Below are 22,914 nucleotides of genomic sequence, written 5' to 3'. Positions count from 1 at the left end.
TACATATATATGAACATTCCTACTTTTTTATGCAACTCAGAAGGCTGAGCTTGGGACGCCCCATCCTGGAAATTATCCAGTGAATCCTTACTGATGGAAACGGGAAGACCCAATGCCAAAGTAAGAAGGTCCTAGAGAGTGACCTCCATGGAGTGGACAAGCAAGTAAAGAAACGCGGCAGCACCAGTCCAGAGCTGAGATCATGGGATCCAGGTCCAACAAGTAGGGTGCTCAGTGGCTCAGCTTTTAAGGATACTGCGTCATGCCTGTGTTTCGAAAACACTATTTTATTATTTAACGAAGCATCATGTCCTGAGAACAGCAGCAAACACGCTAAATCCATGAAGTCCCGCCTCACCAACTGTGACCCATGTGTTCCACACAAGGTCAGGTCAATGCAACAATGGTCTCGACTCATGGACTCTTCAAAATGGCAAACAAATCGCAAAGAGGATCTAATACGACATAGTAGAAGGTTCAGAGTTTTCTTTTTTTTACAAACGAGATGTGAGCAAGACTGTGGGTCATTGCCAAATAGTATTTCAACGTACTGAAATCGGATTGTACCCCTAACAGTGAAACCAAGCCTTATCACATTATTTCCCTGAAGGATGTAACAGGTAGCTGGGATATTCGGTATGATCCATATTGTGTGCGAAGTCGAGGAACGTTAAATGACTACAGATGTGTCTTGAAATGGGTTGCGCCAATGATTTTTTCTCAAACAGACACCTCATCCACACCTTCGAGCTTCTGCACGGCTGGGGCCGGAACTTTGGGAGATGGGCTTGGGGACGCATGTGGGCTGGGGGTTCTTGGTCTAGAATTCGAGCGATGCACGATGGTTTCCCCATTTTTGTCCTCCGGAAACCTCACAACAATAACGGGACACTCACAATGATGAAGGCAGTAATCGCTGACGCTTCCAAGACGAGCTTTACGAGATCGTCTTGTAGCACCTACACCTGCCAGGCACAAAAACCAGACGGGTTTAATCAGACTTTCCGAGAGCGATTGCACAAACAACTGCATTTTCTGGGGTTATAAGCAACAGACTCATGTTGTGCGTCAAATCCCATGCAATAATTGTTGCTTTCGTTTTCTTCAAAATCTTATTGTGGGATAGCTTTTTCAAAATCAATTGCGACACCGCATCATGACTGTAACAAGTAATGGTCGACTCTAAACCAAACACAACCTCGCATGTTACTCTGATATTTGCAAGGTTTAGAAGATGCGGTACAGATGGGGACACATGGCAAGGATGTTCACAAGCATGGCGTCGGTCATAACACTTGATTCAAGAAGGAAAATGAAATCAATAAACCCCTACCTCGGCTTCCCATGATCATTGCACTGACTCCAAGACGCTCAACCTCCAAGCAGATTCGCTCTTTCATATCATGGTCTTTCACAATATGAATCTTGTACGGTATTCCGGCGTCCAACAGCGGTTTGGCAAGGTCGGCGCTCTTAGTCTCAGTAAAGGTGTCAAAATCATCTTCCATTTTCTGCTGAGACTCCTTGTCATCAGGTTCGAGAACTTGGTCCGTTGCGCCCCAGTCTGCTCCGAAAAGAACACTCGTAGGCCGCACATGGAGGATGACTACGTTGTCGCCAGGGCGAAGATAGTTGGCCACTGCCCACTTCACCGCATAGGCACTTTCATCACTCAAATCAACTGCAATCGCGATCTTTCGATCGCTTCCTTGAGTACCTGTAAGCGGCATGCTTCCCTGCAAAGTATCTCCATAGCAATTTAGCATTTTTCAAACATAGAGCCAAAACACAAAAACCAACATAGAAATGAGGCAATGTCCATGAGGTAAAATATGAGAAACATAAGATAAAACTAAAATCGTTCTATGCTTCGAAAAACAAGAGCTCATCTAATGAATACCTAAATTGACATTTAGTCGACAAGGGTTCTGGATATACACTGTCGAATGAACTTAATCATCTCGAGTATATCACCAAGTATTTGAAGTCATCTTATTAAGGGTTAGAGGGCCATGTTAAAAGCTACAAGTTCTCAAGATGCGCTTTACATGTTATTATCATACAAAACAAGATACGGTTACTAGATTAGTCGTACATGAAATAAGAAGCTAAGAGACCGATTCTCGTCAGTCAAAGACATTCGCGTTCAAGATTGGAATGACCCTCAAAAAAAATCACCACCTGATATCCAAGATGTTCTCAACTAATGCACTTAAACCACGACTCCTAACTAGGCCGTTTGATTTTTTTTAAGGTCAGTGTTTCAAAAGTTCGTTAATCTTTAGAATATATTTAAAAACATGGGTCATTCACAACCAAACCATGGCAACTCAAGTTTCCATCACCAAAACCTTCCAAGCATCACACCACCATGCCTTCCTCTCAAATAATCAAATGACTCCGCCACAAGTACTGCTCGTCGCTTCATGAGAACACATTCAAATATTTCGCTAAGCAACAGTGCATGGTTACTTTCACCAATTTTTCAACCCTTTCAAAAGTATTTGTGACAGATGCAAGAGAAAAATTTCAACATCGCCTTACAAATCCGGTCATCTCCCGCAACTATCTCAGAGAGCTCTACAAATGAAGTGGTCGCCCCAAAACCAACACACATCGTAGCTTTTTCTCCCTTCAGCCACACAAGCTGTTAACGCCAAAAATAACACGAAAAATAATAAATATGGAGCCAAGGAACAACCACCTGATAGAAAACACGATACTCCAACAAACCCTAACCCGTCCCCCGAGCCTTTCAATCGCAAGTGCAACACCGTTTGATTACTTCTAGTCCCGCAGATTCCACGCTACCCGCTGCAAACGTCTGCTAGCAAACATAGAACCTGATATATACCTCAGGGGTTCAAGAAAGCATCCCTTAGAAAGTGAACCGTGGAGAAAAAACAGAAAGCGTATCACTGACGCACGAGTAATCAACAGAAAGAAGCAAGGAGTATGGACGCCAAGGCAAGGAGGATGAGAGCGAGGGCACAAGGTTTCACACTAGTCAACACTGCGAGAGTAAAACAACGATGCTCAGAATTCCCTAAGTGACAAGAATGATGGTACACAGCGACGAAGAAAACGGACATTCATTTCGATCAGTTCTCAGGACAGATGCAGACAACTTGAGCAGCCGGGATGAAATATGGACCAGTAGCATAAGATTTTCTGTACCAAGGAACCCATCGACCACAGAGCATCCTCTGTCATATAATTCCTGAAAGGCTGCGTCACACGCAGCCTCAATTCATTTCCTAAATGACGAAGTTGCTACTAAGCAACCCACCAAAGCCTCTCCCGATGGAAATTTTTGCGAATTTGCGTTTGCACGTCGACCTGAGAATTGATTCAAACAGATCTCACTTGAAAGTTATTTTCACGCTACACGGTATCAACATCGTGACACTGTAATTTCAATGCAGTTCAACCATCAAATATGATAAAACCGTTTGTGTGAGTGAAATAAAAGTAACGCCAGTGGAACTTGAATGTGTAATTTAAATGAAGTGCAATCTAACGTTGGGGATATAATCACAATAAGAAACATTCGCACACAAGACAAGCAGCTTCCAAACTGACAACATGAAACACGCAGGAAAGAGGAGAAGAAAAAGAAAAAGACACAAAAACATTTCACATATTAGCAAAGTTTAACACCAGAAACAGCAGGACAAGAAAAGGTCACGAAATAAACATGCGCAATAATCTGACAAAACGGAACACTTGATCATCAGATAGAATTATTCGCAACAAGGCAACAGTGCAAAGAAACACCTACTAAAAGTTTGCAATGATAGTACAGAAGGTTTCTGCATCTCCAAATGACACAACCGCCCTCTTATGGGCACACGGGATGATTGATCAATATTAAAGTAATTGTGCTACAATGCACGTCTCCACAGCTGGAATGCTTTCTCTCACCAACTGTCACCACTCTTCCTGTAATGTTATACTCAATTCTGCACTACCACCATAACTGTGCAGAACTCCTTTCCAAATCCCTAACTATTTACTTCCAGAGAAAGATATCACTGGCTACTAACCAAATCTTCACATCCATCGATTCGCAGATGAACCATCTTTCAAATGACGAACGCCACAATGTGATTCACGCAAACCCCCAGGGGCCTGTTCCTAACCTACCTCTATACAGAAAAATAAAAAAGAAGGAAAGAAAGAAATAAAGCAAGACAAAGAAAACAAGAAAAAAAGAAAAAAGAAGCAAAGCTGGAGCGCACTCTTCGCCTGTGTCATCAACTTCACCATCGTACATCTCATGCTAGAGAGAACAAGAAAAAAGGCTACTTTCCCAACATTGGAGCTGCACCCTGAGCGGCTATTGGGGTTCCTGTCCCTGATGTGCCCTTTGCAACCGTCCTTACAATCGGCACATCATTCGACGATGCAAGGGCATTGTCACTGCTCGAATTACTACTCTGCCTTCCGGCAGCCTCAAGTCGTTTCCACGTTTGCTCCCGCACTTCTTCCATCCCTTTCGCCTTCGCTTCATCTTCTTGATACTTCCGTTGGCATTCCTGGAATAGCTCCTGATCCATCTCCAGAAACATTTTTCGTACGTTCAGCGTCAGCCCGTGCACCGCCTGATTCCAGTGGCTTCTCGTGTTCCTCTCCAACGCCGGAAAGATGATCGGTAGCACCACCAGCCGATTCTGGGCCACTAGGCTCACAATGTGATCGTTGTTCCACAAAAACAGCGCACGCTCCGCAACCTGTGTTTCGCAACACCCATCAATCCGTCCCGTCAGACACTACCAACTTCACATACACGCCCACAAACGCTACAACATCCACACTTCTACCCACCCCCACTCATCCCCCCTGCACGATCCACGACACACGCTCCTGCGCTCAACCCCACACCATGATACCCACACCGCCACACCCTCTCCACCAGATCGTTCCCGCTCGCGACTCATTCCCCAACTCCTCCACGCAACCTACCTACCCTGCACCTTCACAGTCGTCCCCGTGCCTTCTACGGCACTCCAAATCCCCGTTCTACTTCACCACGCTCTCACATCCCGGCCCCTCCACAAAACTCTCATCCCTTCCAAAATCACAAAAACTCCTGTCCAACTGAAACACCGCGACATCATGCCCTACGCCTACCCACTGCGGCAATTCCTACTCCTCACCACCTGGGCAGCTACCCCGAAATCCTCGCACTGCACATCATGCACTGCCATCTCTGGATCCCTGCCATCGTGCGCAAAATACCAATGTGCCAGTCTCACATCCCATCATCGACACCCGCACCTCCGACCACTGCGCATGCAACGCCCCCCTTTCCTCTCACTTCTCCCACCCATCCCGCCGCATACCTGGAAATGTGAACTGTTCAGACACCGACCGATCTGTCGAAACAGCGGCACCATGCACCTCTGAAACTCTGCGCTCTGCGTCGCCTCCAACACCTCCTCCAACTCCCCCAGAAACAGCACCTCCTTCTGGCTGTTCGTCACCGGCCAGTACCGCAGCAGCCCCCGTATCACCACGTCCGCCAGCTTGAAGTCCTTCTCCACGAACTGGATTATGCAGTACGACAGCTGCTGGTGGTACATCGACACGCACTTCGGCTTGTGCAGCGGGGTCAACGCCCGCGCCAAAAACAGCTTGTGCTCCTCCTTCAACGGCAGCGCGAACCCGTTGATGATGCTCCCCAGTATCTCCAGCAGCTCCGCGATCCCGTTGTGCTTCTCCGTCTCGAATATGAACCTGTAGAATATGTTGTTTATCGCCTTCCGGATGAACGGCCGGTGCACCATGAACTTCCCGTATATCCGGTGCAATATCGTCTTCAGGTACTCCCTCTCCCGAGGGTCCTCGCTGTCGAACAGGTCCAGCAGTCTCAGCACGAACGAATGGTCGATGTACCGCTTCGCCAGCTTCGCGTCCGTCTCGCTCGACACCACGTACCGCAGCAGAAACTCGTACACGATCTGCAGGTGCGGCCACGCCGGCTCCATCGTCGGCTCTTCCTCCTCCGGGTCGAAGTTCTCCGAACCCGTGTTCTCGTGAGACGACGGGGGCAGCGTTCGGAACAGATTCGCCGCCAGCATCCTCGTGATGTCCTCGAACACCGCTTCCGTGAACTTCCCCGACCCCGACGTCACGTAGTCCACCAGCTCCAGCAGCGTCTGTCGCTTGATTTCCTTTTCCCTCACATTCTTCGTCGGATCCGTGAAGTCGAACGTATGGCAGCACAGGACCAGCTTCCGAACGAACAGGCTCTGCCTGTCCGAGGTCGGCACGTCTCTGAACGACGGCAGCGCCTCGAATGCCCCCGGCGCCATCTTCCCCGCATCCACCTGCCTTCCACCCGCCTGCGCACCTGCTGCAGGACCTCCCGCCTTGATGCCGCCAGGGGCACCAACCGCTGCTCGCGCCCCCACATTGTTGCCGGCTTTGCTGGCAGCTGCCTGACCTACCACCCCCGCAGGAGCTGAAGCAGATGTGTTGGGTGCCGACGCGGATGCGTCAGCTTTCTCATTATTGTCGTTCTTCCCCTTGGTCCCGCGCTGCATCACGCGCTTCAACTTGAAAACCATCTCTGGTCCTCTTGTGTCCGTGAGCAGTCCCAATCCCTGACCTAATACCACACTCTCCTCAAATGCTGGCTTCCCAGCGACCACTGCATTTGCAAGTCGCTCTAAACCACCGCCACAACAAGCCGCATCGGTACGCAGCCGGCCCGGGTGCTCCTGTTCATCTCACAGACTGGCCATCCTGTATCGTGCCCTCATGCCCCGAAGAGCTATCACGCAACTGTCCCACACAATCGCCGTTTCCACCAACCAGGCATACCCTTGACCCACATCCACAACACGACCACCACTCCAATGGGGCTCGAAAACCCTCAAATACGACCTTTACAAAATCCAAACCCCCTCGACTGGAGCCGGCGTGCACGCTCCCAATTCGATTCCGCGCACGTCAGCTAACATCCAATTCCACAGCTAACCCAAACTGCGTCTTCTCGTCCTCGGACCAATGCCCCAAATGCGCGACACAGCTCGCACGACACCAAACAACATCCGGAAGATTCCAGCACCACCGTCCAACGACCGAGCGCTCCGCAATCGACCTCCACCCCAAACCCGTCCGCCGTCGCAACCAAACTCCACCCCCGACCCGGATCCAGAAACCTCTCAAGCATGCAAAACCCTAGAGCGTTTGCACCCAAAAACGCACGAACCTGAAGCAGAAGAAGCCGCTCAGCCACAGCAACGACGCCACCGAGCGCTCCTCCAAATTCGACCCGCGCTAGCGACAAGAATCAGGCAAAAAGGGAGAGGAAGCGCCAAGCACAGAAACGCAAACGCGATTTCGAAAGAGGAAGCACCCAGCAGAGCTCCCAAGAGGGCGGCAATGGTGCGGGAAGAGGGCGGCAGCCGGAATGGCAGAGAGAGGGGAGGAGAAGCCAAGGCAAGTGCAAGTGCGGCCCTCGCAGAGCAGAACAGAAGAGAGCGCGAGAGAGCGACAAGGGCAGAGCAAGAGGGACGGGGGGCGAGGGCCGAGCCGAGAGTAGTCGGGCCTCGGAATGCGACGAGACCAGGGAGAGCAGTAGAGCAAAGCAAAGCAACTGAGACGACGACGACACCCGCATAGCCTAGCGCCTCTGCCTCGTGACGCGGTGGTGCCCTCCCATTCCCACTATATCTTCAAAACAAAAGAAGAAGAACCCACCCCCATTCTTCGTCCTCTCTTGGTTGTGTCCCTATGCTGGTCTGTTTGTGTATGTGTGTACATGTTTGTATGTGTGAGAGTGCGTCTCTCCCACCGTGCTCCCTTGGTTCTAGTGGAGCAAGTGGCAGCTTCTCATGAACCAACAGCAGTATATCCTTCTCTACTCTGCCCCCCCTTCCCCGACCCTCTCCCCCTCGGCCCTCTTCATGCGCTCATGAGCGCCATGGTCGCGACCTGGGCGTCGCGACTGAAGTTGGGGTGGAACTGTATTCACAGTGTCGTTTCCAACGTAGACACGTCCCCAGCATACCACTACTGCTTAGCTCTCTTCATGTCCTCATCAAAGCTTACGACGTTGGGCAGGGCCCTCATTTTGTTAGGGCCTGATTTCCCCCAAGAGCCATCCTTGCTCTCTCTTCCAGTTGGGCCGTGAGGTGTTTCTGTGTTGGTGAAATCTAACCCCTTTTATTTCATGGTTCACGTGCATAAATTATCAAATTTAATTCATTGAGTTCATGCTTTCATAGTTTGTAATCTTTTTAATTATTTAATGCAAAGTGGTAATTATTTAATGTAAAATGGTAATAGTTGTGTATTTGTTTTTTCTTATATATATATATATATATATATATATATATCAAGCATGCATCATTGCAGATGCTACTAATTGCTACCTACAAGATGTACTTATTTCTACTTTGTTTTTTGTTTATTTGATTAAGTTTTTGTTTTATTACCATATTGAACTTCACTGAAAAAAATCATGAATGTATTCATATGAAAACTAAAAACTTTGTTAATTTATTGTTGAAAATAAAAGATAAATGTTATATTACAAGTTGTATAAATGAATTTACTGCCCAATCATTGAACATAAAAAGAGGATAAATCTTTTAGAAGCAAAAATCAAATCTAAGGTTTTATAACAGCCAATACAGGAACAACTACAAACACAATGATATATCAGATTTATCATTATTATCATTATTATTAAAATACAAAGTACGTAGTTTATATTGATTTTTGACATTATGTGTTTTTGACAAATGAAGTTTTTTTCCACATATTTTTTTTATTATTTCTATTTCTCTCCAAATCGTAATTTAAATTTTATGAATTATTCATTCATTTATGTTGCACAATTGATTTTGTTAAATACTATTTAATACAATTTTTTTATAAATGCAACAAAGAAAATTTGGTTAGAATATATAAAATAGTCACCACCTTGTAACATTTTGTAACATTTAAAAGACAACTGGATTTTTGAATATTCAAAGTAAAACATTTCGATAACATATTTATGAGATAACAATTTTTATCCAAATTTAGTTCCAAATTTTAAAATTTAAAAGGAAACAGCTGCAAAATACAATTTAACACATCTTATATGTCATACTTGGTTATCTTGATAATACTAGGTTATACACCATTGCAACGATGATTTTGTTTAATACAAAGTAATCTTTTATTGCTTTAATTTTTGGTAAGTCCTTTATCTTCCATCTAAAACAATAGAAATGTCTAGGTGCAAGTTCTGAGAGTTGATGTGTCATAATACAAATATTTTTAACTACTAAATCAATGTACTACAACTTGTCATTGAAATACTCAACTTTATAATATTAAAATTTCTATTGAATTATATTTCTATTGTCATATAAAATTAAGACTTCTAAATTTAGTTAAATTATTAGTGTGTCTTTTTTTGTTTTTTTGAAACTAAATTATTTTTACAACCACATTAATAGCAGTCAAGCACAATGCATAATTCATTGCAAATATTTAATTTTTTATTTATTGCCATGGTCCAAAATTATAAGATAATTTTATTAATTAATAGTAACAAACAATATCAAATAAGTTGTTTAAAATGTCAATATTAGTAATAGTTTCAATAATGTATCTAAAATTTTATTTTAACAAATTTTTGGATATTATTATAAATACAATTTAGCTCTAATACATACAAAATTTATTAACAACTATACAATTTATAACTAAAAATTAATATAATATCATGATATTTGTTGTCAGTAAATGGCATTCTTTAAGATGTAAATGGTGTTCTTTAGTGATTTTTTTCTTACTACTACATTCATGCTTAATAAGTGAATGATATGTTTATTTGGATATTCAAGTATTAATACAAATAGATCATCTCAAGCTACCTTAGCAAAGGCAATAGCATTTGTTAAAGATGATAGAATTTTTAAAAATTAAATTGCCATGGTCCACACTAAATTTTAAGATAATATATATATATATATATATATATATATAACACATAAAGCACAACCAACTTGAGTATCTTAAATCCAATTCTTATAGAAATCCAAGTATTCATTCATAGACAAAACAAATCCATGTATCCATTTTTTTTATTATTATTATTTGGATCAATTCTAATAAAATATTAAAAATTAACATCTTTGATATAAGAATATATGATCTTTTTTTTTTACAAACATATCAAGAAATTAATACATATGTTTTTTTAATATTAGTATTTATTTAATATATTTTACATTATTCATTACTTAGAAAAAAATATAAAATTAAAATATATACTAGATACTACTACTTATCTACTAGGATTAAATTTTGTATAGTTTGATTTTATTAGATTGAACTTGGTTGTGAAATCCGAAACTACACAATAATAGTTTAACACATCTTTTGTACATATAAATTTAGGTTAAAAGATAAGACAATAAAAATGATAAAAATATCTTGATTTTTAAAGTAGAAGTATAATTTTATTTGCTCCAAAACCAGGTTGTTAATTTATTAGTCATATTAAATAAAAGTTGATATTATGTATTTAATTTAGAATTACACATAGATACTCAAAGGCACAATTTTCCAACTTTGATTTCTATAGATCTATGAGAAGATGTTAAGTTTACACTAATTAGTTTTAATATGTAAAAACTACCTATGAAATTGCCTATAGAATATGAATCATTTCATATTGCAACAACAAGATTAAGTTTATTTTTTTAAAATGTTATTAATTTTATAATACGAAATAATCATCACTTATGATTTGTATTGTCCATAATACCTATATACAAACATATTTTTATTATTTTACCAAGAATAGGTAAAATTCTTGACTATAAAAAATTATTAAAAAAAAGAATGTGAATTAATTTAATTATAAAGAATAAAATTTTAAAAACATTATATTATAACTTTAAAAACCATTATTAGTTATTCGAAAATAAATTGTAGCAATTTTTTTGGTATTAATTATATATATATATATATATATATATATATATATATAAACAGACTTATACACATCACCAACATATTAAATTTAACTGTTTTGAATTGGTAGAAAACAAAAACTCAAAGTGAATTAGAATATTTCTTGTAGCCCCCTATGGTTAAATTATGCTATATTTAATTAGTATAATGTAATTTAATATATTTGAAACATTTATACTTAATGTTATCAAAATAAATAAAAAAAAAACATCAAAGAGAAAGTAAAAAAAAGAATAGAAGAATTAATAATTGATATACTTTAATCATGTCATTTATTTAAACCAATAAGAATGTAGTTAATCTAAAAAAACTAGGTTTTTATTAACAATAATCACATTTAAATTATGTATAAAATAAATTTCCATATATTTCAAGACTATAATGTAATGTTAAGAAATGTTTGCTAAAATATTTTAATCTTTTTTTAGACATACATTTTTAATTGATTATTGAACTGAAGAATTTTGTTATCTAATATAGAAAAATTGAAGTCTATCCAAAGTATTATAATATTAAAATAAATTCCTTCCAAATATATGTATTTGATTAAATAGAAGTAGTTTAAATTTTAATAGGTTTTAATTAATTGATCAATATAGATGTATTGATCTATATTGATCAATTAATTAATAATTATATATATATATATATATATATTAATGAAATATTAAGTAAGAATATCTTAAAATTTAAATTCTTTAAAATATTTAATTATCAAAAAATATTTAAGTATTATTTTTATATTTAAAAATGTAAAAATAGTTCCTTATTAAGAAATTTTAAATTAATAATGATGGCTTAAATTTATCCTAGTTAAAATGATATAATATCCAAATAAAATCAAGATCTTGTAGCTCTTAATTTAATATTTATTTTTTTCTATAAAAACAATATAATCAGTTTATGTGATAATACTAAAAATGTAAAATAATTTTGTATTCTAAAAAAAAATTATAAGTTACAAAAGAAGTTATTTATTTATTTATTTATTTTTCTTGATTGTTTAAAACAAACTATTACATCAAAAAATATTAAAATAATTAAGATATATTATATAAAAATACTAGTATTATGTCTAAATATTTTTTTTGTACTTGTGCAATGGACCACCAATAGAATTAAACTACAATTTGAAATCAATATATACTAGAAATTGGTTTAAAACTTCTCACAAAAAAGAATAATAAAAAAATTGTAAAGAAATTTATTTAAAAATATTATTTTATTTTAATTTTTTAAATTTTTATTCAAAAAATATATGGACATATTATAATATTGGAAGCATATGTAGATTTTTATAGATTTAATTATTTAACTATAAATAACGAATTTATTTTTATTTTGATATTAAGAAGGTCAAATCAAGTTAAGATTTATATCAATACAACCTTGTAAAAAAGTATGGTCTACTATGTATAAATCAAGAATACAAGATCAAATTCAAAACTAGATTAATTATTTTAGATATAAGATCAAGCCTTTTAGATTCATAATTAATTTCATTTAATAAAATATATAAGATGAAAAATTTTAAAACTATTTAAACATATTTAATGTATATAAGAAAGAAGAAATAAAATTCTATTTTTAAAACTTAAAAAAGATTGAATTTATATTATCACTCACTTTAATTTATGACTCACCATTTTGCAAGGTCTTAATACAATTACTTAACATTTAAAAAAAAACTAGTACTTACTTCTTATCTATATTCATATTTAGAATAGAAATGTTATTTGAGAAATGTGTATGGACACATTTCAAATAAACATACAATAATGTTAATCATGAAGTCTAATGTATGTTTGTATTTATTTTGAATTTAATGTAAGAAAAACCAAAGTGGCAGTTGTTTTAAAATCCTTAAAAAACATCCATAAATAAATTGATTTTTAAATTTTTTTTACAAATTTCTCTACTTAGAAATGATAAGTAGCAGAAATAATAGTAAAACGAAAAATTTACAAAATGATTATTTTTTTTTATTTGCACTGACATTTCATTTTCTAAAAAATCTAAGTCTACACGTCTCAATCCAACACTCATCCAAACTACATTCCTATTATAAAAAAGGTTAAAATAATATTTAAAATAAAATAATAATAATACTTAAAAAGACCAATAATGTATAAAATACTACCAACCAAGTAAAGGCGACATTTGTGTGGCCTTTTCCCAAATTTGTTGTGTAATTGCTTATTCTTGAAGAGAGAGAACCATGTCCAACTTTAAAGTGTTCACTTTAAAGTCCTCACCTAGCGATCGTCGCGTGCCCCATTAAAAAAGCCAAAAGTTGCATTAAAGCTTGAGTCCACCGTATCACGGAAACGGGGGCGTGAGCCTACTACCGCGGCCTATCAAACAATCCCTCAGTCTGGAAGGCAGCCACAACTCGGCAAAAGTATCTGGAATCCCTGCCTTTCCCTGCCCCAGCCTCGCCTCGGAGCTGGAAATCCCTTCTTCGCCGAAGTGATGATCACTGGCCCAATTTCATTCTCCATGTGGAAGACAATTTGTGGGTGGGGAGGAGGGGAGAGGCGAGGCGAGAAGGGCTTGCGCGCATGCCGGATGGAAGATGTGTAGGTAATGTTGTGGAATTGCGTTTCTCGTTGCTGGTGCGATTCATGCTGGCATTTTATAGCTGTTGAGTTTGTGATTTGATGTTGTGAAGCTGTGGAGCAGATACTGCTTAGGAATCTACTTCATAACCTATTGAATTATACGTTATTTATTGTTTCTTGTGTTCTATTTATGTTTTTGAGGGGTTTTGCTTTTTGTATGTTCGTGTATATAGTTGATTTGAAATTGTGGCTGTTATTCTTTGCGGTTTACCTTCCGAGATGATGTTACTAATACTTGGTGGGTTGAAAATCACCGCATGGTTGCAGGGTTGTACTTTTCTGTTTCACTCGATTTTGAGGATTTTGGTGGCAGTGGACAGTTGTACTTGTGGGATGTACATCAGTCGACTTTAGAGAAGAACTCTGTAAGCGGAAGGGGTTCGGAATTCTTTGGGGTTTATCAGGATGACGGCCGCAACCGGGGTAATTTCAACAACATTCCTGTGCAAAGCGGAATCCAGTGCTAGTCCTTGCAGGGTAGTTTCTTCTGTAGGTTCCAAGTGCCAAGCTCTCTCGTTTCGGTTATTGAGATCTCCTTACCAGCATGATCCGAGTTTTGCTATGGTAGTGCGGCGAGTGGCCAACAGCAATGAGCATTCTGACGACTTTGTGTTGTCTCCTGGGTTTCGAAGAAGGCGGGGTACTGGAAATGGTTGTGGGAAGGGCGGGCGGATGGCACTTAGGGCTAAGCTTTCTTGGGCATCAGAGCCGCCTCCACTTACTGAGATGGAGTTTGAGGATGCCCGTATGGAGGTTCTAGAACGAGTAGGAGAATTGAATTCTATCACTGACTTCACGCGTTTTCGTGACAAAGGTTCCGAAGGAGCTGAATTGCAGACTGCTATAATCACTTATAGGAATCGGTTTCCGTGGTCACTGTTCCGGCCGCAGCAGGTGATGTATTGGCTGAACTTCCATATGCGTCTCTTTTCCGTTCGAATGAGAATTATGTACTTGTTTTTGCATTTGTTTCAATTTACAACAGGGACCCCCTGCCTTGAATCAGCAGAGAATGAAACCCTTCGCTGGTGTTTTGTATGTTGCTTTGACGCGCACTCACAGGTGGACTTGGTGGCAGCAGTTCATATTGCTGATAGGGAGTAAGTTCACAATCTCACATGATTCTTTCGATTTTCTTGATTGCAGCGTGTCTGGGTTTTTATGCGCTCAAAATCCTTGGTCATTTGAGGTCAATGAGATTCTGCTACCTCTCTCTGCCTCTGCGAATTGGATCTTCTGCACAGGATTTGAAATCGGTCATGTCTCTTTCCGATTTTTCTTTTCTAATGTAGAAACATGTGGATTCTTGAAACAGGTACTTCTCGTCTTTACAGAAAGAATTGAGTAAGTATGATCGTGTATTATATGAAATGGTAGCAGATAAGGATAAGGAACAAACCAATAGACTTGGGAAGATGAGATGGAAGCCGCCGAGAAGGCTTCCTGGTCGTCGTGGTGGTCAAGGTTTTAGTATAATAGGCACGATTCAGCGAACGATGGCATCCCTTCTTACTTTGGAGTTCCAGTTAGAATGCATGGATTACCGCCGTGAAAATTGGTACCATGCTGATCTCGACTACGACACTTTCGAAATTTTGCAGGTAAAATATGTCTCATGGTTTCGTATATATCCCATTCGTTTGTCAATCTCGTCCTGCCACTAGGGAGTCCTTGCTTACGACAAGAATAGGGCTGGTATGTTATGGAATGCAGCGGGAGCGTGGGGAGTCGTTTCTTTCTTTTGCGAAGGATTTGACTGCCAGTGCAAGTAAAGCGATCACAAAAGCTGCTCTTGCTCCGAATCCTGGTCTAAACCCATGGCAGCAAAGGTTGCAATGGATGTCACGAGTGATACCAATGCCATTGGTCGGATTGCTTTTGATAGAGGGCGTCTGTGCACCTTCAGAAGCACCTCTTAAGGCATCACCAGAGATGAAGGCGCTTTTGGACCTGGACATTCCTGGCGCTTTTAAAGTGTTCTTGGCTAAACAAATTAGTTCTGAGTAAGTTGCAACTGCTGTTTTCTAGAATTTCTCACATGAATAAGTTCAAACCTATTTTCAGAAGTTTGTAGCTGCTAAATATCGGAATAACCCATACATTCACATGAATTGGCAGTTTGACAGATAGCACATCATCATTGGTGGAGAATTCGGTGATCATCGGCGAACGGAACCGAATCGCTATGGACGAACTTGAAGCTTCCTTTAAGGAGGGTTGCAAGAAGGTTGCAATATTTTACGGCAGCGGGCATTTACCAGATATGGATCGTCGGCTGCGAGAGCAGTTCAATCTGGAGCCTACGGGGATCAACTGGCGGACTGCATGGGCTATCAAGGGGCGCAAACTCAACGCTGCTGGCAATTTCTCTGCGATATTAAGTTCCTTGGCCGAACGTTCTGGATGGGCCTTGAACAGATACCAGACTCTCGCGTTGCTGCTTATCTCGGCGGTCTTAGCCCTGGATCTCTGGTTTTGGGAGCTCTTCCTTGGCACTTGCAACGACTCTCTTCAGAGCTCATTGCACTTTATTGTGGGATTGCTTGACAAAGGCTGGACATTATAAACTTTGACCCGTTGCCGGCTCTAGTGAGAGGAGATATTTATTACGATTGTGAGTGTATTTCGCTGTTGGCGTGCTACTCGATCCCTGGCTTGTTTCTTCGGTGCCTTTGTCATTGGTAATCATCTTCAACTATTATAAATAGGGTACGTTCCTTTTTTTTGCAACCCAAGATTTCTATTCTTCAAGGAGAGATATCTATTATGTGTATTACGTGCGGTGAATTGTGAATTGTTTTGTGTACGAAGTATGAGTCTTCTCTTGTACCACTCCGATTTTTGGTGCTGAGAGGCAGACAAGCCGCATGAATATCAAGCAGGCTAATTAGAGGCTTCTGGTTTAAGATTCTCTTCACTCATGAAACCCCTGCTCCCATGCTTCCATGTTCTCCAGCTGTCTGCAACGCTTTCAATGGCTCTTTTTTCTAGCTCTTTTTTGTAGCTTCAGGAAACTTATGCTATTCCTGCTTGTGCAAAAATACTGGCTTGTGAGGCTCTCTCTCTGTTGATGCTGTAAGTTCAATACATATCAACTTGCGTATCAAATAGACAATTCAAGGACGACGTTGTGTATAAGTTGAATTTCAGGCACCTGATTCTTTGAATTCTAATCATCCAAAGTTGTGAATATCTTCAAGCAGTGTGGTAAAGTAGAGAGATTAGAGCCCTTCTGAAGGTGAAATCCTAGCTTTAGTCTAGTTTTTTAAGTGGTTGGAAAATTTTAAAATTTTAATTTTGGTCTTAACCATATAAACACTTAAAAATAGCAATATCGAGATATAAACATGTAATTGATTTTATTGAAAATTAATTATCAAAGTTAATTTAAAGTTTTTGGCGTATACAAAAATTTGACCAAATACATCAATTATTTCTTTTTGTCTTTTTCAAACTGCAGCAGTTTTTCCAACCGGTTGGAAAATATGTTTTGCTTTATTATATACTTTTTGTTTAATGACTTGTTGATGTCAAAATTTACTCAAAATTTTATAATTATTACAAGTAAGTTTAATTGGGTTTGTAAATATGTTTCATCCAATCAAAGAATTGATTGAGAACCGAAGCTATTCTTGACAACAAATTTTGAATAATGTACAGAAAACAAATAGAAGTTTTATATTATTTTTGTAAATTGAATATAGGGGGACAGGTTTTTGATGTGGATGTATTCAGTTGTGCCACAATAAGAAAGAAAGCAAGAAAAAATAAATAAATATATATACATATATATATATATATATATATATATGTATTTGAAATAGAAGAGTGTTTGTGTATAATGAAAAATTGCTTATGTTCTATTTGAGTTTTGTTTCTTTAAAAGTTGATAGCAATGTAGGTTTGTAATATATGTTAACATTTTGTAGACAAGATAGGATTATGACAATTTATAAGTTGGCAAATTTGAATTGTAAAATCGTACATGTGCATTTGTGAACACATAGTACAAGAATTGCTTACTTTCTACGTCAAATTAGGGGGTCACAATTGCTTACCAACAAGCTTTAAAATAGTTCACAAGATAATAGTTCTTGAAATGATCTCAATGTACATATCTTATCCTCAAAGAAACATCACTCCGGCTGAAAGATGTTTACGATGCACATATTTTTTTATCTGATGAAAGTCCACCTACTGCAACATCACTTTTGGCAGACACGCGACATATCCAACCATTGTGTGAAAAATCTGGTCCTTTTCGATTGATAAGAGGCTTTGTTACTGGCCTTTTTGGCACATTTGCAGTCATCGCAACTTTCCCAGCTTCTAATATTAATGAGAGTTGTTTTGGAAAGTGTAAGAGTCACTGCTGTTTTACACTAAAAATTTAGTACACGGAGTTATCAATGTTTCCCATCAGGATAAAGAATGAGAGCTCCAACAGTTTTTGGATACTGAACCCATGAAAGGAAAAAAAAAAAAAAAAAAAAAAAAAAAAACTTCCTCCTTGGATGAACCAGCCACCCTCAAACCACTACAGGATTTACGCACAAAAATGATCCAATGGTTTAATAAAATGACAAAGTGAGTAGTGAAGGTTCTTGACCTATTTGCATCAACATTACCAATTCCGGTTTCGTCTCGCATATACACCGTTAGAGCTTGATTTGATCCTTCAACCCGCCTTTCTTCCGGGAAGACCTCGGCTAAATATTACAATTTCTTAGAAGTTGGGATCTGTCTGGTAGTGAACAATATCGCCCGTATCGGCAACGTAGTGATCCTCCTTCAAACTCTTCAGAAGAGGTTCCATTAAATGCAATGGAAGTGGTCCTGACTTCTTTGGTTCTCTGTAGTACTCTCCCAACACAGGCTTGACCGCTTCAGTCTGCACAGACAGTATTGCACCTCAGCCTCCATGGCATACCCCGTCACCATCACCTACATAATGTCCACAACTCTTAACACAGTACCCAACATTTCGTCCGACAATTGCTCAACTAGCACAACTTACCGCTTCGATCAGATGGTAGTGAGGAATCTGAGGAAACAAGTGGTGCACCACATGGGTACCAATGTCGTGATGGATGTTGTTAAAGATTCCATAATCCCTGTCAATTGTACACAGCCCCCCACGCATGTAGTTCCACTCCTGCAACCAGTAATCCAAATCCCGTCAGATGCTCGTTTCCAAAACACAGGACCACCTCTTCCTACATGAGCTGCCCTCGTGAACATCTACTACCGTCCAATTTTGCAGTACAATGTGCTCACCGTTCCACGGTACCACGGCACCTTCTTGTCGTATCCGTGGTGGTGCAAGTATGTCACAGCATCTAGCCACACCACGTTCACCCAGTACGGCACCACGTACAGTTTCAACACCCACATGGGTCCGACGGCAAAGCTCAGAGCCACAAGACCTGCAAGCATTGCTGTCCAGCATGTGGTGGACGTGATCACATCCTTCGCCTCGCTCGGCACGAATAGGTCACTTTTAGGGTTGTAGTGCGATCCATTCTTTCCGGGACTCCTTGTCCACTGAAATTATGATCAGAAAAACCAGTGTCACCTCAAAAACAATCTTGACAGCATATTGTATTGTAACAGGGCACATATTTACTCTTCATCTATTATTCCTGAAATACAAACCGCCCACCCCTTCTCAAATGCTCATGCGCACTCGTCCACATCCGTGGTGTAGGAACCTACCAGGTAGAATGGATACGCAAACATTGCCCAGGGGAATTTCAATCGCCCAACCTTCGCCCAAAAGTCCATATTGTCATACTGGCTTTTCGTCAGCTGCAATAGTCATCAACAGTAATTAGAGTAATACGAAATACACAATGTCTGGATTGCTTCCAAATCAGATGCTCATTTCGACCAACTATTTTGCTCCCAGCGATTCAAGAGACGTACAGGATGCCATGACTCGTCGTTCTCCACGTGCCCGTGGTTCTGGTGGTGAGTCCTGTGGCTAATGCGCCTGCGTCCAACCCATCAAAAACTTTACTCACAACTCTGCCAGCTGAATACAATGTACGTCATTAACTTCAGCACGATGAAGAAGGGCACGTGAAAGCTTCTCACCACCCATGGTATGGAACAAGAATGGACGAGTGCGTTAGGTGACCGATCAGACTGTTCAGCACCTTGTTGTTGGAGAAGCTGCCATGACCACTGCAATTACACAAAGCAACGTTCATGCTTAAAGACTGCACATCAAGTTCGTTGGATGGAAACACAGCTCCACACACACGCCACGGACGTTTGACCAGCATTCACATCAAGTTCACTCTCCTCAAATCCAATCCACAAGCTCTGCAAAATCCCTCAAGGTAGGTAATCGTGCCAGCTTTTCAAAACTGTGAGATGAGCGAGGTAGAGAGTACCAACAAAATTCACAAAACCTGCAGTAATATCCACGTTCACCAACCAAGTCCAAGCACTCACAGGATTCCACGTCTCTCACATGGAATTGTCCACACAGCCTCACACAAATTAAACATTCACTCAATCTCGAACAGGTTTTAGTGCAATTACCAGTCGTGACCCAGCACGAAGAGAGCCCAGAACATGGTTCCTTGTGCCAGCCAGTACAACGGCCAAACAAACCAGCTGTTCAAAGCTGCAGCGCCAGCCGCCAAAGCAAACACAATCGCTACATCGCGCGCAACGTAGCTCATCGACTTCCACGTGTTCTTTTCCCAGCAATGCTTCGGAATGGCAGCCCGGATGTCGCTCAATGTGAAGGGGGGTTTCCTTGCCGGGTTGAATTCTTGCTCCTCCTCTGCTACCTCAGGCGTCTCCGGCTCTGGCACCAACGTCGGCGGCGCTGCCACATTCCGCACCACTCCGCCCCTCCGCTCCGGCAGACGACGCGCCGGCTCCAACCCACCCAACCCGAGTCTTCTCACCTTCGTCGTCACATTGAAAGACGACCCCAACGACACCGCATTGCACGTTCTTGCACCCACAATCCTCTTAGCGACGACGCACGCCTCCGTTCCCACGCACATAGTCTTTCTGGATAACAGAGAGGCCGCCATCTCCACTCACGGGGCAGCGACAACCTGCACCCAACCACCGAAGCTCCGACCTCGCTCCGCCAACCTGATCCAAGGCAGAGCTCAAATAAGGCCGCCTGAATGTGGACCTCCACCCAAATACTGCTTCCGAATCCGGCTTGCAGAGCAGAGAGGATATGGGTGGCTTGCAGGAATCGATCGACCACGGTTGCGATACCACAGAGAGGGATTTCGCGGACGCAGGGAGGCCACAAAGGGCGTGAAAGCAGAGGGACTGACGACGAATCGCGTCAATGACTGACGTGCGATAGCGGCATAAATTGGGAAGGGCGTCGTCAGGTTGTCGTCCGTCAAAGGCGGCCGTCCATCCGTCCGTCCGTCAGACCGTCCGTGAAGTTCTTCCGAGCCCTTTCTTGCTGGTAGTGGTTGGTAGCGGTTGAATAGACGTGGGTCCTCCGGGCACCCCCAGTTCCCAGAGTGGGGACATGATAAGCTGCTTTGCTGCGTTCACACTAGCACTCCCTCGTTGAGCTATATTTGTTTGTGCCCTCATGATAATCGAGCTCCATTTCCATTCTTCTTTCTCACTTCTTATCTATGTGGGAAACCACTGTACTTGTTAGAGATGCAAACAACAGTACTTGTTAGAGAAGAACCACAGTGTCTATTCAAATAAAAAGCCTCTAGAGAAGAAGAAAGGGACCTTTGGATGATGCTGTGCCTTATTCCTAATGTAATTGATAGTTTTTACATGTCTTCAATTTTTTTGGTTAAACGTTGCCATTGTACTTCCTGCACAATTGGATTAAGATTGAATGAATAAGTTGGGTTCCAGAGTTATGCAAAGGATGTAAGACGTTCATAATGACTAGGATACCGAGTGTTTCATTACATGCAAGAAAAAGTTAGTATTAAGTATTGAGTAAAGTGAGGTGGTAGGTGGAAGTTTGTAGGATGACTGAAGTTGTTAACGACGTGTAATTATTGTAGCATTGTGAATTCATCGTTTAACAGATTCTCCTGCACTCATCACTCAACATAAATTCTTCATGTTGGTGTTCTTAGCAATGGATGCTCTTAGACGAGTTCAACATTCTAATTTAGTATGTGTTCTTTCAATTGTTGTATGAATACTGTCTTGTTTTAGATGTAATGCTAGCTATTACTAAGAAGTTTTGTGGAGCTCTAGATTTTGTGGATTTAAATATAGGATGACTTGTTAATGTTGAACTCAGTCGTTTGATTATGTCTTGATTTTGTAGAGCGGTGGATTTTTGGCAGACAAATTGTTGACAAACCCCTAGTGGTCATAGAGGAGTTGCTGCAATGTAACGAGTAGTCTTTTGTTTGTGATGTCTTTCAAGTGTGTGGACTAATTCCAGTCACGAAGTTTTATACAATCCAACAAAGAAGATGCACAGAAACCTTTTCTTTTTGGGCAGAATGTAATCAGTTTGTGAAAGGTTTTAGCTGTGCCAAATTCAAGAAATCTAAGAATAGAATAGAGGCTAAAAATTTCTTACTATAATTTTAGTTTTGTATAGGAGGCTTAGAATCAAAATCTTTCTATTTCTTCTACTATCATAAGTTGAGCCTATCTCTACATTGTTTAAATTTGATTCTTTAAAGAGCTTTTCTAAACATATCCGTTGGTTGATTTGATGTAGGTATAAAATCAATTTTGATTGTTCTATTGTCTTGTTTTTATTCAATAAAGTGCTAATCCATCTCAAAGTGCTTTGCCTTCTTACAAAACATTGAATTCTTTGTGATGTTTATTGTACTTTGATTGTCATAATAAAATATTATTGCTTTATTATTTTAAAAACCTAGTTCTTTCATCAATCTTCATAATTAGATTGCTTTGTATATGCTTTGGGCCAAAAAATGGTATTTAGCTTTGCATGATGATCAACTACATGAACTTTATTTTTTGTTACTTCAAGAGATGGAACTTTGTCCAATTTGGAATAAGTAGCATATTATTAAAGTTTTGGTGTTAGAATCATTATTCTAATTTGCATCAAATTATCCTTGTAATGTAATATGTCCACTTTTTAGAAACCAAAAGTCCAAAGATAGATATTTATTAAAGTAGCATAGTATAGATGTGACAACTTTGTGATATAATTCTTAAGTATTGTAGAGATAATGACTAATTAGGGATGCTACAAATCTAATATTATAACACATTTTTGTGAGATAGTAAAACTACCTTATAAATTATTGATATGTTATCTAGTTGGATAGAGGTGTATTTATTCTCTTCATAG

The 22,914-nt window shown here is 40.0% G+C and overlaps 4 protein-coding genes across 6 annotated transcripts; 1 reads left to right on the top strand and 3 right to left on the bottom strand.

The window, feature by feature from the left end:
• Positions 1-269: 269 nt before the first annotated feature.
• LOC112294056 (universal stress protein PHOS32) lies at positions 270-3,010 on the bottom strand. Of its 3 annotated transcripts, none has more exons than XM_024544173.3 (3): positions 2,702-3,010; positions 1,334-1,736; positions 270-965 (listed from the first exon to the last, which is right to left on the bottom strand). In XM_024544173.3, exons 2-3 carry the CDS (start codon positions 1,728-1,730, stop codon positions 721-723), a joined length of 642 nt encoding a protein of 213 aa, XP_024399941.1. In that variant the 5' UTR covers positions 1,731-1,736; positions 2,702-3,010; the 3' UTR covers positions 270-720. The 3 variants fall into 3 exon arrangements, with proteins under 3 accessions (XP_024399941.1, XP_024399940.1, XP_073396346.1); XM_024544172.3 differs by having other exon boundaries at positions 2,705-3,010; XM_073540245.2 differs by lacking the exon at positions 2,702-3,010 and adding an exon at positions 2,545-2,666.
• An 815-nt stretch (positions 3,011-3,825) lies between these two features.
• LOC112294053 (serine/threonine protein phosphatase 2A 57 kDa regulatory subunit B' beta isoform) lies at positions 3,826-7,652 on the bottom strand. Its single transcript, XM_024544168.3, has 2 exons — positions 5,346-7,652; positions 3,826-4,733 (listed from the first exon to the last, which is right to left on the bottom strand). Exons 1-2 carry the CDS (start codon positions 6,570-6,572, stop codon positions 4,305-4,307), a joined length of 1,656 nt encoding a protein of 551 aa, XP_024399936.1. The 5' UTR covers positions 6,573-7,652; the 3' UTR covers positions 3,826-4,304.
• Positions 7,653-7,771: 119 nt separating this feature from the next.
• On the top strand, positions 7,772-16,513 carry LOC112294055 (uncharacterized). Its single transcript, XM_024544170.3, has 8 exons — positions 7,772-7,976; positions 13,360-13,569; positions 13,875-14,030; positions 14,422-14,501; positions 14,670-14,707; positions 14,923-15,208; positions 15,321-15,610; positions 15,726-16,513. Exons 1-8 carry the CDS (start codon positions 7,772-7,774, stop codon positions 16,171-16,173), a joined length of 1,713 nt encoding a protein of 570 aa, XP_024399938.2. The 3' UTR covers positions 16,174-16,513.
• Positions 16,514-17,845: 1,332 nt separating this feature from the next.
• On the bottom strand, positions 17,846-20,919 carry LOC112294054 (omega-3 fatty acid desaturase, chloroplastic). The gene is made up of 7 exons (XM_024544169.3): positions 20,157-20,919; positions 19,704-19,793; positions 19,533-19,599; positions 19,323-19,415; positions 18,885-19,151; positions 18,625-18,762; positions 17,846-18,498 (listed from the first exon to the last, which is right to left on the bottom strand). The coding sequence occupies exons 1-7, from the start codon at positions 20,660-20,662 to the stop codon at positions 18,334-18,336; spliced, it is 1,326 nt and encodes a 441-aa protein (XP_024399937.1). The 5' UTR covers positions 20,663-20,919; the 3' UTR covers positions 17,846-18,333.
• Positions 20,920-22,914: the final 1,995 nt, after the last annotated feature.

Source organism: Physcomitrium patens, chromosome 17 (assembly GCF_059467195.1).
Source record: "Physcomitrium patens ecotype Gransden chromosome 17, ASM5946719v1, whole genome shotgun sequence".
Classification (NCBI taxonomy): Eukaryota; Viridiplantae; Streptophyta; class Bryopsida; order Funariales; family Funariaceae; genus Physcomitrium; species Physcomitrium patens.
Note: the sequence above shows the minus strand (reverse complement) of the source record. Positions and strands in the feature narration are given on the sequence as shown.